This window comes from Poeciliopsis prolifica, unplaced genomic scaffold (assembly GCF_027474105.1).
Source record: "Poeciliopsis prolifica strain line A6 unplaced genomic scaffold, Auburn_PproV2 SCAFFOLD010, whole genome shotgun sequence".
Classification (NCBI taxonomy): domain Eukaryota; kingdom Metazoa; phylum Chordata; class Actinopteri; order Cyprinodontiformes; family Poeciliidae; genus Poeciliopsis; species Poeciliopsis prolifica.
The window spans coordinates 1622478-1642467 of NW_026562385.1; the positions used below are offsets into that span (position 1 = coordinate 1622478).

The following is a 19990-nucleotide window of genomic DNA, read 5'->3' on the forward strand; positions in this document are numbered from 1 at the left end:
GTTGTGTGACCATGTGTTTATGGGGTGCTCGATTTTCAGGGCGAGCACAGGTTAATAAGGTTCCTAATCAACTTTTTATTATTAGTAATGTTATTCCGCGCCACCTCATTGTGAGTCTCGCCCCTTCATGGCTCGGTGTTTAATCTCAGCAGCGTTGTAACAAAGCTTCCACCTCAAACACTGCCTCTAAATGTCGAAGCAGACCTTCTGAGGCTTATTACTGCTGTTGGTTAAGCTACGGATCACCCTGGCATTTCCACACCCCAAGTAATCTGTAAAACTATATTACTCCGAAAGGGTTTTGCATAGAAATGTAATTAAAAAAATGATAAAGATTCGGTGTAACAGGTCAAATAGTCTTCAGTAACTACAGATTTAAACATGAGACAGACGCGCACACAGTTGTAAGGATTACAGATTCGAGAAAAAGTAGGAAGACATTTTCAAAATGCAATTAGTATGCTACAGTTCCACATACTCGATATCAAAATGTCAGAATACTTTAGACTTTTAAATATGCATTTTAAACAACTTTTAAGTGTTGACTTAAAGAAAAAAAAAAAGATTTGAATTCTAAATTGAAATATATAGTACATTTTCTCTACATATAACAACCATAAAATCAAATGTCTTTAATTGTTAATCAGCAAATTCAAAGATTCATATTTATTATTCCACTTGACAGCAAAACAGTCCACAGAATGATGCTGCCACCACCATGCTTGATATTGGTTACATGGCTAGTCCATATGGATGACTGGGAAATTTCAGTTATGCTTGAGGTTGTTTTGTTTCTTCCAACAGTTCTCTGAGCCTACACCCACATCAAAATGAATTTTCAAATGCTAACTTTGAGTTTTCTGAATTGTCTCACCAACATCCAACTTCAACTTAATTTAAACTTTGTGGGTTAATCTTTCTGTGGCATGAAACCAGCCAATTACTATTAACTCTAGCAATTATTTCAAGATGAGTGGTCGAAGAAAGCCAGCCAACTCTTCGTCAGAAGCTTGTTTTTGAATAGAAACGCTGAGGTTGAGGATCAACATAGGACATTTAACCAAATATATGTCTGTGTATATATGTCTGTGTATGTGTGAGCCTGCATGTATAATTCTGAAAACATTTGGAATTTCCTTTTAATTTGTTTGAATATTTATGATTAATATTCATAGTTATAATAAGTGTGTGTAAACTTATGCCTGGAAGTATACATTCACTACATTTAAATTAACCTTAGAAGTGGGTTTAATAGAACAAAATATTTATGAAAAATCCATCTGAGGCATATTGTTGAAAACACGGCAATTATGTTCCGATGTGTGAAATTAAGTCGGAGACTCATATGAGCATTAACATTTTTTGCTGCAGGGATACAACCTCTCCGACAATTGAAAACAGATGAATTTTGTATCACTACAGCCGACTGAGAGGTTAGAATTATTCCACACTTCCCCATTACATCATTTCATTACAGGAGTACAAGGACCGTATCGAGGCTGTTGTTGACTTTATTATTACAATAATTAATCAGCACAGTGAAGACCAATAAATCCACGCAGAAAAAGCTTTCTGTCAGAGTTTTGAAAAAGAAGAAATTAATTCCTGTGTGAGATCAGGGGATTGGTGAGGAAACTCAAAATCTCTTGGGCCAAAAGTTGTTTGCTAAATTGTGAGATTGCAGCATTTGGCTGATCTGTGTAATTCATGAGCCTAATTAAGGAGGGGGATTTGAGTGGAAAAGTTGATTGACGTGGGGGCAGAGGGTGGAGAAAGAGCAATCGTCCACCTATGTTGTTGAAAAATTAACTAATATCTATGATGAAAAGCTCAACTTAGTCTTGAATAGAATTAAAATTTCCATTAGATTTCTTTTAGTTCTTAACATAATATATGCAATACTTGAGAGAAAATGTGGTTGTTTACTTATCTAACATTTCAAAGTAAGAAAACAGCAATAATTTTTTTCTCCCATAAGACATGACTGGCTCCCTGCAGAAACTAATTAATGTATTGCAGTTCATAAACTCCCTGTGTTGAGAATACCTCAAGTGTGTAATCATCCAATTATATGGCAAAATTAAATGACACAGTGACCTGCATAACAAGTCCTCGCTACTAATGTCACAGCATTGTTTACATATGTCACAGTCCAAGAACAAGTGTAAACCCAAGTCATGTTGGGTGTATTTCACAATTTGCAGAATAAAACCTAACAGAACAAAGTGTCTTGCTACTTGAAACATTATGTTATGCCAGTTTGTTTTTACTTATGACACTCAGCTTTGGCTCATTTGTATTCTCCCTCAAGAACACAATGCTCCCTTTTCTTTCTTTTCTTTCCCGATTTTTCTTGTGTGCGTGTGCGCGTATTTTCTCTGCAGAAATGTTCTAAATGAATAAATGTTGCTCTGAAATGCTTATTGACTTTAAGATGCAAAAACACAACGATGTGATCTGCGAGGTCAGATTTGGTGAATTTCAACTTTTTCTGGTCCCGGCAGATTGCTGTGTCACGCACGTTGACTGACTTACAAAGGCTGCATTACAAGCATTTGAAAAGCAGATGCAGACAGGCATTTTTAAGAATGTGTAGGCCCTAATGCTAGTACTTTAAAATCTTTATCCAGCACTCCTTGTCTCATACATTTTAAAGGAGATGCAGTGATATTTGAGTCATTCAAAACTTGTCCTTTTGGGAGATTGAAGATATATTTAGTAACTTTTAATTGGCTTGGAAGGGTAAGCAGAGGAAGATTGATTCATTCAGATAAAAAAAGAAAAAAAGTATGAGAATCTGTGTGACTTTGTTTAGATAGAACGTGACAGTAGGTGGAAGGATTGTGAGCATCCACCGGGCTCTATTTATTAGGAATTTTATCTGTGCTTGGTCTAATGATGCAACATTTAATTTGAAGCAGTTACAGACTTTGCTTTGCGACAGAGGTCGATCTTCTAATCTGACGTTTTTCAGTGTGGGTGTAGTTTTTTGTTAAATTTTCACTTTATGTCATTTTCAGAAATCTGGTTACTGAACAGTGGGTCAGTACAGACCAGGTAAACATATTAATTTATGAAAAACATGTTTACCTGAATTGTCCCGTCTTAATCAGGGAAGGTGCAAAGAGGGGCTGAATTTCATCTTGAGCCTTTTTGATGTTTACATTTGCGCTCCACACAGTCTGACTGAACTTCAGCTATTTTACAAAAAGGAAGGGCAAAAATATCTGTCTCTCGATTTGAATAGCTGGTAGAGACATACACAAACAGATTTGTCGCTGTACATGCAGGCAGTCCAAGAAAGTATTGAATTAGGCTGAATACAAATTTTCCGATTTTCCTTTTCTCTATCCTTCACAATTATACAATATTTCGTTAGTCTATAAAATAAAATAGCTGAAATGTGGCTGGTTAGTGTCTGGTTTAGGCAGTAATTTACAGCCTAAACCAGATACTAGAGGAGCAGCAGAACAAAAAGAGGGCAAACATTAGACTGCAGGTATTCAGTGTGATTGAAGTTTATTGGACAAGACAGAAGAGCCAGCCAATAGAGGGGGCCATTTCTGTTCCCATTGTCTGCAGTGGAAACCAACCACCTGTTTTAGAGCTGCTGTATTAAATGCCTGTGTGTGTCTTCATCTGAGATAAATAAAAACTGTTTTTCTAAATGACATTTTCATCTGTGCCAGCCTGTTGATGCAGTCTGCTGGCGACACAAACAATCTGCTGGTTAGCAGAGTCGTTCACTGCGTGGGCGAAGACGTCTGTTGCTTAACTGCGAAGTACGCTTGAGTGCCTGTGAGTGTATGTCGCTTTATGCGCACTTACTCTCCACTGTGAGAGTGATGGGCTGACTGGTTTTGTTCTCCCCGTTCTTGTCATTCACTGCTTGGGCATAGTACCGTCCTGCATCTGGGGCCACAGTGGACAGGATGACCAACGTGTTGTCCAGAGTGATGGCACTGATGAGAAAGAATAAAAAAAACAACAACAACAACAACAAAACCATTAGATGCAGATTTAAGTCTGTCACTTTAGCTACAGATGGGCCTCCAAACTGACATGATTGTAGTTGATTTTTTTCCATTAAGAAACATCCTCACTCTGCTCGTCCTGAAAATTTCCTCCACACCTAACCAACTACACACAGAACCACAAACCCGCACACAAACCCACTCAGATCATTAAATCAGTGAATAGTTGTTTCTTACCGTCAATAAATCCTAAGGGTAGACTGACACACCAGCAACCACATACATTACTTCTAAAAAGCGGAACACAAAGACATTTTATGAGCTTCCATCTACAATTCAGTGCAACTTTTTTGTCTATTTTCATTTTCCATTTCTGAAAAAACTAAGGGATTTCCTTTGCTTGAGTTTTGTTTGCCTGTGAGGAGCTTGATCTGCACATACTAACACTAATTAATGGAACCTTTGTCATAATACCATAGACCTTTTGAAGAATATTTACAAGACCTAAGATGTGAACATAGTAAATCTGTATTAATCCTCCTCCAGTTGGAGTAAAAATCCATTTATAAGTGCATACCAATACTAACTTCAGAGTTAATATCACAGACTGATAGCCATCCTAGAATTGCTTAAATAATCTTTGTGTCTAGTGCTTGATATTTGATTTGTCGCACAAAATTTTAATTTCATTGTCAGCTTGTTTTTTTTATTTTGTTGTCAGATAAAATCTACTTTCTGAAAAGCAAAGTTCTACATTCTGTGAACATCTCTTGGAAACACAAGAAGCATAAGCCAAATGATCATAGTACTGCCATAGGGCTCCAGAATTTTTAGACAAAAATGTTACAATTTTATGGATCCATTTATTGAAAAGAACTGGAGCAGCCTGGAGCGGATTAAAAAACCCCACCAAATTTCAACAACAATCATTTAAAGAAAATGCATTAAGAAAACTTTAACTCTTTGTTGAGGGTCAAGAAGCTGAAAGGTTACAGTTTGGCTAAACTCTGGACAAAACAAGCAAAATTAAATCAATCACAAACAAGAACTCCATCTTTTTTTTTGGTATTCATTGCATTATTCATCCAAAATTTGTGCTGCATTACGCATGTAAAAAAATATAAATGGATTCACAAAATTTTTGTCAAAATCTGCATCAGAATCAATGATGGGTTCCACATTCATGACAGTGTTTATTAAAGTAATATGATCATCTTGAAAGTTGTATGCTGCAGACACTGCCCTCTTGTCCTGTCCTTAAAGAATTAGTGCAGTAGTGATTTAAGTTGAGCAACAATTTCTATAATTTTTCTTTTCTTTTGCATCAGGGAGGAGTGGGTTCTCTTTAGCATTGTGCACAGAGAAAGTCCAACACTGAATATATGACTGCAGACTGGATGAAGTTTCTGCTGGATAAATCTATTTGCTCTGTAGCATTTAAATCAACATAAGACTATCTTGTTGTCGACTGAGTGTGTTTTTTTCTTGGTCATATATTAAGTGCTGAGGAAATCTTTACTAAATTACTCTATACTGCAACTGAATTCCTCAAAAGACAGTTTGAGACTGATTTTAAGATTTGAAAAAATAAAAATAAAAATTATATATTTCTGATGCTTTTTTGGAAAGCTGCAGGGGCAAAATAGAGGTGGCTGGATCAGAGTGTACGCAATCCATACCTGACAGGGTTTCTTTTCCCAATTTTCAGTTTAATCTTGAAGAGGAAATTTATACTTTGTTATCCAATTGTGTTTTTATTTGAATTCTATGGCTGCTGAAAGGAATTGCATTTCTGGGTAATAGATTTATATTTATTTTGACACATAGTAAAACAAACAAGTATTTGCTGTGTCAAAGCTACACCAATAAATATTCATAAAATTACCTTCCCCAAATTTTAAAGACATCCTTTACAAACTTTTCTACAAACATCAGTGTCTCAATAGACCAAATGCCAGCTAGCCTGAGAGGTCAGGGTGTTTGCAAAGAGTCTGTGAAATGGAAGTTGACATTAAGCATGTGGCCAGATTAGACTCTTCTTATATCAGCCACCATCTGCCTGATCGAAGTGGAAAAAACGCTCCAGGACAATTAGAAGCAGCAGCTCTCGCCGAGTCAACAGACTCTTACACAAACAGACAAGCAGGAAAACACATGCACACGCAGGCAGACACACACCTGTGAATATCAATGTGGCCTGACACTAAACAAGCAAGAAAGCTGTAAATGCTGAGTGTCCTTTCAGTGCCTCTCATCGTCACAGTTTTTTACTGCTTGTAAAAGCCAACTGTGTACTTAGCAGCTCTGGAAATGGATAAAGACTTGTGAAAGTAGCTTAATCTACTTTTTCGTTCCTTCTTGACTTTTGTTTTCCGTTTGGCCTACAATCTGCAGGAAGAAAACCCATGTACCGATATACACCTCGAGCAGGAGCCTAGAGCTCGGGGTAAAAAGTCTTCACAACAGCAATGACACAGTACAGCTGGTTGCTGAATAATAAATAAGGAGGTGGTTTCCGAGGACTGGTGGACTGCCTTCCTCTGTTTGTCAGGATGGCAAAATTAATCTCAGATGATTACCTTATAGTGGTGCCTCAGGAAAATTGCATATCTAAAAAGGTGGAAATTCAAAAGACACTAACTGTAGAAGAAGAGTCACACACTGAACCCCTGATGTATACTCTGGCTGTGACAGATTCTTATCCCTCACACAGATGCACACACACAATCACATCCTCACAACTCCAACCGGGGCGAGAGCTGTCAGTCAATCATCTCATCAATTGAGGCCTTTTGTCGAATTTTGTCTAATTGGTTCCCCTGCTACCTGATCCATGTCTACCCTTCAATCATTCCGCCTGCAAAGTCAATAGGGGGGGATATAATAACCCACTTTATCACTGAGAGGTGATTCAGTGATGAACACTAGGCTTGTGCCAACATTCACTCATCAGTTATTCTGCTAAACTTGGTTCATGGCGTGAGGGGGAATAGGAGAAAATCAGCGAGCAGTATTGAACTTCTTGGAGTTCTCTGAAGAAAAAGAAATTCTGCAACAGCAGCTCGAAAATTCAGCAACATCTCGAGCATATCCAAACCCACACAACTTCTGCTCAATCCAAAAGCAACAAACTGCGGTGGAATGCGGACTCACATGCGGCTGCTGGAGGGAATCTTGCGCCCGTCTCTGAACCACGTTATCTGGGGCCTCGGGAAACTGTGTATCCGTGGTGCGTGGATGAGAGCTCCCTCGCCCTGGGAAACAGTTTGAGATCTCTCGCCCTCCACAAATCCTCCCATATCTAGTAGACATAAAAAATAAATGAAAGTGAGAAAGTAAAAAGAAATGTGAACACCACAGGAAACGAGGAATGAAGAAAGAATCACTATCAATGTTCTCCTTTAATTAAACCTAGTGACATGCTGTACTTTCACAAGAACAGTTTCATCGCCTCAGTCTGCCAGATGTATGAAAATAAGCCATCACTTACAGGCAACCTGCACCTCAGTGCTGCATTGCATTATAGCACCCACTCGGTTCCTCACGATGCAGCGGTAGTGGCCAGCATGAGATCGGTCTAGCGACGGGATCAGGTACCTGATGGGCAGACAAAAACCCGAGTGCAATTAGTCATCGTCAGAGTGACAAACAAAGGCATTTGTCATCTTGGGTTTTATCACAAACGGTAAGGACACTAAATGAATTGAGATGTTTTACTGGACATCTGAAATACAGCTTAAATGGCTTTGAAAGTGAGAGGAAAATGTTCTGGAACGCGGCAGAGAACTGCCAATGTGTGTGTAGAGCACAGTTGGCGCAACACAAAGGAGACACAGGCGCCGCTGAGTTCTAGACAGGCAGGACTCACAAAACCCCATTGTTATCCTATATCTTCAGTCTGTTCAATCAAATCATACAACCACCTGTCATGTGTTTCAGACAGCCAAAGCTCTGTCTCTCCCTTGACATGCTTTAGTGGTAAATGGTGTGTGAATGTGTGTATAAACCTGAATAGATAACCCAAATATCTTCTTCTGAATTAGGATTTCTAAGACTAATTTTACAGCGCTATCATGGAAGCGTTTAAGTTTATGATCACGAAGCTATTTTTAAGGTCAGGCAAATTTACCAAAGAAAACTCTCTCCCTTTTTTAGAATGTTTTCTAGGCCAGATTATTGCCTTATCTGCATATTTAAGAATCACTTCAACAGAACCTGATTGGCAGCATGAAGTGCTACATGAAGATCTCAGAAAACAACACTTGTTGTTGTTGTATTTCTATGTAGAAATATGGACAGGGTCTGGAGAGGGTTACAGAGTTGTTTCTGAGACTCCAATAATAGTGAGAGTCATTGTCCAGAAACTGATAAAACATGAAACAGTAGGGAACCTTCACAATAGTGGAAAAAAACTACTCCCAGTATTAATCTAACATTGAATCTACCTTTCTTCCAGAAGGTCAAAACAAAACCAAAGGCAACATCAAAATCTCTGCCTTAGGCAGGACTTGTCTCAGTCACACTCAGGTTCTCATAATTCAACAGTAAAGAGTGACTATACAAAAATGATCCATGGGAAAGTCCAATGTCCAAAAACACCACTGATAAGCACAAAGGACAGTCTTACACCAGAAAATAAGTTAATAAATCCTCACACTTCTGGGAACTTAATGTGTGAACTGAAAAGTCCAAATTGGAACATATAAGCAAGTCTGAATCCTCTTACATCTAGTGTACAATTAACAGAGCATTTCAATACATATATAAAACTAAAGAGTGTGGTGGTAGTGTGATGAACTAAAGATGCTTTGCTGCTTTAGAACCTTGACAACTTGTTGCTCCCTACCACAGAATCAGAATCAGAATTCATTTTGTGAACCACTAGTTATGCACCAAGACAATGATCTGAAAGTCATCAGCAAACCCAACTCGACATGACTAAAACAAAAGGTCAGCGTGACGGTTTTAGAGTGGCCTTGACAAAGTTTGGAGTGAAATCCAAATGAGATGCTGTGACATTAGAGCAAGGTTGTTTTGAGAAGCGTTTTGGCCCTCAGCGGTTGAGCTCATTTGATATCTGCTTTTTGAACTTTCTTAGCTTATTTTTGTCTGATCTAAAGAAATGTTTGATGCTGTGAAACACAGAAGTTTAACAAGAAGGCACTCTTAAAAATGCACAGTAAAGGTGAGAACCACATCCATGATTCCCAAATCTGCTAATTTGAACGTGGGGTTTGGAGGTGTGTGTGTATGTAGGTGGGGGTCAGACGGAGGGGTTGGATTTTCTGATTAAATGGATTCCAGTTCTCCTCTTTGATCAAGGCTGGTGAAGAATAATAAGCAGAGGTCTGGCCTGCACGGCAGACCCAGAGAACAAACCACGTGAGCAGCCAAGTGCTAGTGGAAGACAGGCCAGAAGATGAGGGGTGGGGGTAAAAAGATCTATGGGAGAGTGGAAAAAGACAGCGAAAGGATGCTGTGTAAGTCTGTTTTTGTGATAGCAGGGATAGCAATCAGACAATCCCACCTAAGAGTGTTTGGCCATGTCTTGAGCTCTGGTCAGACTGTGAATAAAGTCCTGAAAACGAGGTTGGAACTGGAAAGAAGGTGACTTTCACTGCAGACCGCAACTGTGACTGGCAGGGACACACAGGAAGAGGCCGTGTTAGCACAGACAGAGGCTTCCTCTTGCCACAATCTTTGGTGTCAGAGGAACTCTCCATGACGGTGTTAAGAGGCTTTAAACGTGTAATATAACACGTCCAAAAGAAACATTCTGTCAGTAAAACACCATCTTTCAGCTCATGGAGCAAGGAATCACACCCACACTGCATGGGATGATGATGAAAAATATGCACTGTTGTATTCAATTACCACCATGATAGTTTTGACAAACAGAATGGGAGAGGAGTGAAAAGATGCATTATCTCCTCACAACATCCAAGAATGCCAAGTACGTTGTGAGACAAATTGGAATAAATCTGAAACTCCCCAAACGCCATGTGCAGGCTTCCAAGGAAGACATGCAACGAAATCTGTAGCGAATAAATCCATGCAAATGAGGTTAGAATATGAATGAATATGAGCAATTGTGCTATTAGTTACAATTAAATGCTGTTAAAATGTCCTCGTGTGGTGAGATAATTGCACCCAGCGAAAAAAAAAAGCAATGTTAACAGCATTAGCTCTGGAGCGCAAGGTCACTTCCTTCACCTGTACTCCAAAGAGAACCGCGTGAGCTCGCTGCCGTTGTAGATCCATTTGAACTCGAGGGGCCAGCTGCCCTCTGCCATGCAGGTCAGCACCAGGCGGTTTCCCTCCAGGTGAACCTGAGTTTGAGGAGGCTCCATCTTGAAGTAAGGTGGAACATCGTCTACTGGAAAAGAATAATTGGAGAAAAAGGTAAGTTGAGCAAAAAATGTAACTATAGGAACAGAAGGTGAGGAATAAGGTGGTAGCTGTTAGGTAGGGAAAAAAATGAAAAGTTTGATTCAGTAACTCATATAAGAAGACTCACGACACATTTCAGCAGTTCACGAGAAACGAAGGCTCAGAACGAGCCATTTCCATTTTTCTTTTGCTCTTATTAAGAACTTGAAGGTCAACAAAAAATATTGCCAAAAAGCACATGGAATAAATTGCCACTGCAAACACATCATACTTTTTCCCCTTTCAAATTGAAATGCGCCAGCAAAGAGGTGGATGAGCAATTTGTGCTGAAAGGAGGAGTTTAAATGAACACTTCCATACCTCTAAACCACTAAAAAGGGGATGGGGAGGAAGATGGAGTTGAAGAGGGGACTGAAGCAGAAATAGTCAAAGCAGATGGAGAAAAATATAGCAGTCTGAAAAAAAAATGTAATGCAGGCAATTTAGACAAGAGGAAAGTAGGGAAGTAGGAAAGTACGGGAGGTGGCGATGGTGGAAGGGGTTGCTTTAGAAAACACTAAGTTTCCTAGTCTTAAACCCTGCTCTCTGACAGGATGAGTTATGCTTTGTACCTCCCTTCATTTATCTTTATAGTTCCCTAATGCAGCCAGATTATACAAGCCCCATCTGCAACACTGCACACAGCCAGTCTAGCCACAAGGAAAAAAAAAAAAGCCTTTAAGGTGCTCCGCAAAGTCCAGAACTGAGTTTGGAGACAAAGTGCTTTCATTTGAGCTGATGAAAAAGGCATGATCAGACCTATTGATCTGTCTGCCTCACCAGCCATGGGCGACACTGAACCAATTGCACCAGTGTTTGTGGCATGCTAATTAAAGTCTGTATTAATAGTTGCAGCAAGCCACTGGGGCCTGAAGCACACAAGGTTCAAAGTGTGCTGCAGCAGCTAACTCACTGTCATGGCTGGTCAATGGTGTACCTTTTTAACTCTCCATCCCCCCACAGTTCAAGCGCAAGATTTATGAGAGCGGATGCAGAGCGTGGCGCAGCAAAACAAGGTAAATGTGAGGGCACTCCCGCAGAGCAGGAAAGGGGACACAGAAAATGGAACTTGATTGAAACTGTAAATAAAAGAATAAGCGTGAACCTCTGTTTTTCCCCAAAGGCAGTCATGTGAGCAGAGTGCAAACGTATAACACACATTCCTGTCATTTCTAGTGATATCTGTCTGTGGCCTGTTTCCCTTTCAATCAGATTGTTCAAATAACTATAGAATGGCTGTTTTAAAAAGCAGTTTCTATTTTTATTTGGTGACAATACTCCTCTCCCTGGCACATCTTGCCCTATCTATCACCTCTGCAAGAACTCAAAAACAAACACTATAAAACCTAAAAGGCACTTTAAACTGATCCTTGGCTGAACCATAATAAGGGAGCCATCTCTTGTTTTTTTGTTTTTTTCTCTGAACACAAACTGCTGGAGTGGTGGCTCTGCTGTAATTCTATCCAGTTGTAAATGCATTTGGACTTGATACACACACAAATCCAAACACACTCCCTTTTGTCTGAACACACACACACAGGCAACAACACAAGATCACATACAATTGAGTCGGTGGGTCGGTGACGGTGTGCACTTAGCGACCCCATCAACAAGCCACTATTGGGTAGCCGAACATGCAAAACCAAGAACCTCAAACACACATCACTCGCCTGAGACAAGGAATCTGCATAATGCCGACTTAGTGATGTCAGATTGTGGAACAGGGAACTGAAAACACTCTAATCTCCTCTGTGGTTACCAGTTAAGGTGTCATTCATGTGATTGCATGCCTTTCTGTCTCAAATGACCAATTAAAATAAAATCTGATTATAAATCCCTGGACGCCACTTGTGTGTGACACTAGCGACCGGTTTCACATTTAGACTGAAGTGTAGGGTTTCAGAAACAAGGATTTCAAAGGACAGAAAAATCAATGTTTAGCATTACAAAAGAACACAGAATGAAAACGCAATTCATTTCATTTCATGGAGCCCAAGAAAAAGAAAAAAAAATCAGAGTGAAACAACCAAGTCAAATGATTTCTTTTGAGGCTTTGAGTGTTTAAGTGACCACAGGCCATCAGCAGTACTCACTGCTGAAACAAGACAGTGCCAATTCATCCTCACACTGGCCTCACTGAACTATTATGCTACCAGTGAAGAATCTCTTATCTGTAGCCCCAACTGTCCTAACTCTCATTGTGTTTTTGATATTCCCAGAGTTTGTGCCTGTTGTAGAGTCTGCTTTGGTGACAGTGGCAGGATTATTTGTCTTTGCCTGTTTCAGCATGGATAAGGAATGGATAAATGTAAAAATATGCAGTTCAAGTGAATATTTCAAGGTTGAAAAAAAAAGAAAAATCCATGACAAATTTTTGCTTACTTACATGAACTTTTAAATTCATGCAACTGACAGACGCAGGAAATGTGGCGTACAGAAGACCGCTTTGCCTGGTGCGGCTCGGGGGCCTGAGTGCAGGGGACGGCCAGCCTGCAGAGGCCGGCCAGCGCATACAACTGTAAAAAGCTGTAATAATAAATACTGAGTAATGCAAACTCCTATTTCTACTGTCAATCTGGTGGTTATTGTTTTTTCTTGTGGATTTCCAGATGTACCATCATGAGATTTTTCAAGTAGTTTTCAGTCATCTGATATACTGATAATGGTTTTAGCTGATTCCAATTTCTTGTTCAAAAAGTACTGATAACAAAAGTAATTTTTTCTTGACTGCTTTTGGACAAATGCAACTCAACCAACAACATTTCTGCTAAAATAGTTTTAGAATATCCAATTTATTTCTTTATAAGACGTAGTTATTTTCCTTATTTTTACAAACATCAAAATGCTTAAGTGTGTGGAGGTGTACCATATCACTAATTATAATTCATTCAAAGTAAATAAAATATTTAGTGTCATGTGTAGGATTGCTGAATAATTTATTATTTATTGTACCTATACATTAGCCTTAAGCAGTCAATGATTATTTATTATTTATGTTAGGCTCAGAGATAACATCAAGCATACTGTGAGAGAGCAGATGATGCTACAAAGCTCTGCAGCCAATCAAATGGTAACTTTTCTTTCAACAAAGACAGAATGATTACAGAAATTCCATCTAATACTGTATTTAAACATCTTATATCTGGATCTAGCATTATTTGTATTCTTGAATCAGTAAAATTAACCCGAGATGTCCAAACTACGCCCAAAATGTGAGAGTTAAACTCTTTAAATTGATAAAACAATAACTCTGACTGCATACATTCAGCTTCCTGTCATTTTCCGGGATATTTCTAATAGCAGGGTTGTCCAGAGTATTATGAGAGTAGCAGACAACCAGACTTCACTACCAGGTGTTTGTCATTCAGAGTACTTCTTGCTGCATTCGCTTGGATAAATCAACCAATCACAACCAGCAAGTCAAAACACTGCACCAAGCAGCTGATGTTACTAAAGGAAGAAACTGAAGTATACTGAAAAGAGCAAGTATACTTATTATTGTCCATTTTAAATAATATTTATTTCAATTTCTTTTCTTTTCTCTTTACCAATAAATGTGATCAGGGCTGGTTCAAAATTGCACAGGGCCTTAAACAGATGTGATTTGGGGCCCTTCTCTACCTTTTAAGTACATTAGGACCACTAACAATGCATCAATGCAGATTTTGTGGAGTCAGTGGCTAAGTTTATTTGATGATTATTTGCTGAGATGTAATTGAGAAGAAACTGATTTCAAACAAAGTATTGAACTGATGGCATTAGATTATAACAAACTTTAAGGATTATTCCATGCATTTTTGAAAATTAAATTTACAAACTTCTTTTAATATTAAATTTAAATGTAAAACACTTTTTTTTTTATCTCTGATGAAACTGTTTAGTAAAATGTAATAGTATTGCCATTGTCCATAAAAAAAAAATTCAAATTGCAAAAAGTTATATTTTATGTGATTTATTTTAATTTTATATTTGTGTTTAAATACTGTTGGCAATGTTATCCACTATAATATTAACCGAGTCATATTTTTCAATTTCCTGTCGACACAAAAATACGACAGGCCAGGGGTGGACAGCCCTTGCGCCCTTATCACCGGGCTTAGAAAGTGAAACCCTGCGTTAGTATTACTGGCCTAATCCAAAGAACGGATCAGTGCTATTTTACCTTAGCAGAAATCAGCGATAAAGCTTACTATGTGTTTCTTTCTGGTTTCATTAAGGCATGCAATTTTATGACTCACAAGAATAGCAATATGGATCAATATGGATAAGAGGTACTTATCTCTTCATCCAATTCTTAGCAGCACGACATAAAAGTGAGCCTAGTAGTTATTCTTAAAAAAAGACAAAAGTGAATCTAGGAAGAAAATAAAGATCAGTCTCTTGCAAGAAAGACTGCACTCTCCATTCCACTGACACATGTAGAAAAGGCATTGGTTTGGAAGGTACATGACAGTGCCCACTGAAAGGCAGCGTATCCAGATGGAGCACTAAGGGGAAGTCCCTCTTGACTTAAAACTCCTCCAGCACTACGACTGCAGATAAAAGCCAAACACAACCGACAGATCTGGAGAAGACCAAAAACTGGCAATAGGCGGACCAGGGGGGGCTTTTTAATGTAGCTGCTGTGCAGAGCAGCTGCCCTCCACAGCCAATCTGCACCACCACAACCCATTCACTACAGATATAAAAACACCTTATTCTAACCTGACAGCTGAGGTTGAATGGTGGCACGACTCCAGTCGGGTCCCCCGCTGCATGTACAGAATTTTAATGGCTATGAGACAAAGACCACAGGCACTGGGGCAGCTTACTATACCAAAGCCCATTGTGCTCTTCGTTGCACCATGCTGGCATGCAATCACACAGACTGTGTTCACATTCGGCTTTTGTCTTGCGTTATTTCTCCTGCTTTATTTGTGCTTCACCTCGTAACCCCGGCTACACAGCGATGGTGAGGAGTTTCTTGTGTCTTCCTCTGTTTAAACCTCGGCTACCTGTGTTTCAGCCTTTGTAACCACGTCTTAGATGGCACTTGGCAATGTATCACTGAGGTACAGCAATAGTGGAGTGACAGATTGTAGTAACAATTACAGTTCCCTAGCGATGCTCTCCCACCATCACCTTCCTTCAGTGGATGTGTTTGTGTTATAATTATCTTTATCTTATATGCCATCTTCTATTCTTTACTACACAAGGACATGCTCACATAATTTACTTGTATCATTATCTCAGTCCATTGAGCCAACAGTGAACCATGACATCCAGGCAAATGTGGAGTTGTCACCTGGCCTCTCCAACTGGTGTTTAACATGTGAGATGGGTCATGGCAGACCTCTCTGATGGGGGTTATGCAACTGTCATGGCACTGACCTTGGATCATTAATAGTCTGGTGAAAGCTTAAGGGCCATTGGGGATGGCATAAAGTTTCCAGGGAAGTATCCAGAAAGCAACGAGGTGAAAGTAATTCTTCGGTTTTGAATACAGACACAACGAAATCCATAAAACATCTCAATAATGAGTTATGTATTTGCTGCTTTACAAGTTGAAATGAGAAGATTTGGGCCAAGACAATAACCCTTTCAATAGAGGCACTAACAAAACACTCAAAATATAAGCCACTTGTATAACACAAGCATATTTGTAAATATTTTCTTGTATCCATGACAGCAGGTACCTATGTACAATACATCTCTTAAGTGCATCAAAAACGATGCTGCCATGACTGAAGGAATTAAGAAACAGCAGATAGGGGAAGATTGAGAGGATGAAAACAGTGACAGTTAAACAGATGGTAGGAAAAATGCGTAGTGTAATGGTTTAAATCAAGAGATCTTAAGAAGTGGGAGAAGATTTGTGGAAAGAGAGAAATGAAAAAAGAGGGAGGGGTGTCCTCCAACCACAGGCAGCAAGGTGAAGGAACCCATTACAGCAGAAGCCAAACAGGCCCGAAGACAGGTAGAAGAGATGTAGAGCCTCTGCACACTTCTACAGTCATTTATAGAAATAGCCCATGCATCTGCATCTGCATGCCGAATGAGACCCTTTGTCCATTACAGTTAATGCATCCCCATCATTTCCCGCACTGTATTTACAGCCTCTGAATCGGAGCACAAATTTTAACGTGTTTTTAGTGCAGGCTGGACTCTGCCAGGGTTGCTTCTTTTCATTAGTTTAGAACACTTAAGGTGTTGAGTTTGCTGTTTGCAGATGATGTAGTTATACTGACACCTACACACTTTCTTTTAGCATGTACTGAAACAGTCAAGATGAAAGCCAACTCTTCTGAGTCAGAAGTCTTGACTCTATTGCAAAAAGGTGAATTTCTCCCTTCATATCAGGGGTCAAAAGATTGAAATTGTTTAGGTGTCTTGTTCATGAATGATGATACGATGGAGTTGTGTATGCTTCGTGGCATAAAAGAACAACATCCTTAGGAAAAATCTGAGCATAACTTCTCTACATGCTTTTGAGGTGAAGAGGTTTACTTCCAGGTTAAGTTGCTGCTCAGAATGAGTCATCTGAACAGAATGTCTCTTGGGTTCTCCTTGGGAGGATTTCTGGGGAAGCCTCACTGGAAGGAGACCCGGAGGCAAAACAAAGACTTGGTGGAGAGACTAAGTTTTTGTTTTTGCCAGGGAATGCCCCGGGATGTCCCAGAAAGAGTTGGAGAAATTTGTGTGAGAAGGGTACAAAATCTTAAAATTACTTTTTGTCCTTACATTGGCAATATAGATTTCTAAATAGTGATGTTAAATACTCTGAGGAATAGATAAAAATAAGAAAAAATAGAATTTCTTGTTAAGTCATAAAACATATTTTTCTGTTTGATGCTCTGTGTGCTTTGATGTTGCAGAAAAAGTCCTCGGGTCCCCGCCGATAAAAAACAGCCTGAATCCCAGCTGCATTTAGTGAATTGCCATGGGTTAATTGATGTGTAATTGATGAGATTAATTGAGGTGTAATGTACCGCAGTGACGTGCTTGGGATCGCGCTTGCCTTGGGGCTCCGGATTGGTGCACGCTTAGGTGTGCCCGCGCGTCTGCGAGAGGCTGTGGCAGCACAATTAGAAGCAGTACTGTAGCAGCCAGCCAACAAATGGAGATTTAATTAGGAGTGAAGACGGAGCGGGAGGCCGGTCAATGGGCAGCAGATTGAATTATCTGGACACACAGTCCAACACGCAGCACAGACAAATTCACAGCCACACAAAATCTCTAACACACACACTTGGTCTGTTTGGAATTCTTTACTGTTTGTCACACTTCACCTTTGAGTAGATATTTCTACCTCACTGTTCTGTTTATCTTCCTTTCGATAGATTCTCTTTTTTTCATTTTGATTTTCCCCATCCTTTCACAGATTTTCCCACCTAAATAACAGTTTCCTTTGTGCACGTTGTGGCAGTCTGTATTACTTGGTGGCTGTGATCTGTTCCAATACAGTAGTTCTCATTTACTCTCTCCATACCCTTTCATCAGTTGTCATCCCTTCTTGCGCATTTTCAATCACTATGTCCTTACCATCTTCGCTCTCTGCCAAGAGGTCTCTCGATCTTATTCGGTCTTTTTGCACTTCTTCTCACTGTACCATGATTCCCTCAGTCCTGCTCTCGTTCTCCCTGGCACTAACAGAGTATTGTACGGAGCACCCAGGGACATGTCTGTGATATCCAGGAGCCTAATTAGCAAGTCCAGCTTCTGGCAGAGAGCACAACTCACAGAGGAGCACAGGCACAAGGCCCGGCCTCAATTAATGAGACCTCGCACACCCACAGCCACCATTACACGCCCTCTGCAGCATCCAGTCTCTGGCTGGCTCAGCCTTGTCCGATGAGCAGTGGCGAAACCCCAGCTGAGTAACTGAGGCGAGTTGTGAGAAAGTTATGTCTTTAATCATCAAGGAGTAGTCAAAGAGTAGCTTGGTGGAAGATAAAGCAGGGGTTCCTGTCAGACTTTGTGACTTTGTGGCACACAAATAAGATTTATGTTTCAGAGCAGCAGCGAGTCGTGAACACATTCTTGCCAACAACAGTTTGGGTAATTCCTGCGTTTTTAAGGGCAAAGCTGTACTAAATTGTTAGGGATATAGAAGCTTGGATAGCACTTATGGGTCATACAATAAAAGAAATGATCCAGGCTTCCAACCTGATTTAGTGATTGGTGTTATTTCCCAGTTGGAACAGATGGAGAATGAAGGGAATGTTCTAACTTTACTCTTGGGGATATCCAGTTCTCATTTGACATCAAAAAGAGACCGCAACACAAGGCAGAGAAATGGCAATGATTGAATAAGATACAGAGTAAAAGGACCGCCATTCAGCTTCTTCTTATGGCTGGATAGAATTGGAAATAGCCCTAAGTGAATTTGGAAAGTAGGGCAAAGAGTAATGTAATAAATAAAATAAACAAATGCATTGAAATGTGAATTCCACAAGGCTCTGGGTCATTAGAGTTAATACTGTGCGTAATGCCATCTGCTGTGATTGTTTACAACAGGCTAGATAATTAGATCCTAATTAGTGGATGGTATGGTGGGGGAAACCTTATTTTACGCGCGCTGTGATGGAGATAATCAGATGCACCTGTGAAGCTGTGTTGCCTGTCCATCCTGGGACCTGTGGGCAGCTCTGTGAAGATGTAGCTATTAGACAGGTCTTGATTTAATTGCTCATTGCTCCAAACAGAATGTGTATCTTCTTTCCCTCCCATCATTAACATATAAATAGAGTTGTATTTATTTGGAGTCCTCTTGTCTCTTGACATTAGCAAAACCTGTGTTCTACTTGTTCTCCTTTGTCCCACATTTTGTGTGTATTTTCATCTCGGCGTGTCTGTGTGCATTTAAGACGCAAAATATTCTCAGGCAAAATTCATGGACTCAAAATGCCATGTCCCATCTCTGCTTTCCTCCCCAACTGATCTCTTTGAACCTCTGAATGAGAGCGATGCTGATGGCATGCTAATAGTGTTCCGCTGAGTGTGAGGTATCATGGTGCCTGCCATTATAATGTATGCATGTGGAAAAGCTGGTGATTGTGATTCTTATCAGTGTGTCAGAGTGCATGGCTGCCAAACGTTGAATGGCAGGGGCTGGCAGTAAATGCTAATGGCATGGAGCAGCTGACAGAGAAAAAAGAATTATTACCTCCTTTCATTACATCTACACGGCCTCCCTGTCGTCCTCCCTTCCTTCCGCTGGGCCCAGGTGTGAACAGAAATCAGTGTTGGGAATGTTTTATTTACCTGGTTTGAAGTAGACAAACACCATCTTTTGCTGAAATTCATCGCTGAGTTCAGAAAGTTTTATGACTCCTAACAGGTCACTAGGATTGATTGACATGTAGGTTGTAGGATTCATATGAGATGATCTTGGTATTACAATGTGAAATAAAAATGCACTGTGTAGGACAAAAATGTAGAACCAATGTTTACAGCATGTTCCTTTTATATAAAACATTAATACCACATAGAGCAGCAAAGATCACATACCATTGATTATTACTGCTCTAACAATGTTATCTATAACATTTTCACTGTTGTTTTTACAGGTGAAATTATATTATTTTTCACTGAACAGTATAGTATTT

The 19990-nt window shown here is 39.7% G+C and overlaps 1 protein-coding gene across 2 annotated transcripts in view; it reads right to left on the reverse strand.

Annotated features, from left to right (window-relative positions):
* sdk2a (sidekick cell adhesion molecule 2a) overlaps window positions 1-19990 on the reverse strand; it is a 100434-nt gene that overhangs the window by 32379 nt on the left and 48065 nt on the right. For both annotated transcript variants that reach the window (XM_055035960.1, XM_055035959.1), the window contains exons 2-5: window positions 10188-10350; window positions 7465-7571; window positions 7128-7275; window positions 3829-3962 (exon numbers count right to left, since the gene is read on the reverse strand). In XM_055035960.1, the coding sequence (XP_054891935.1) occupies window positions 3829-3962; window positions 7128-7275; window positions 7465-7571; window positions 10188-10350 (552 nt within the window). The remainder of the gene's footprint in view (window positions 1-3828; window positions 3963-7127; window positions 7276-7464; window positions 7572-10187; window positions 10351-19990) is intronic.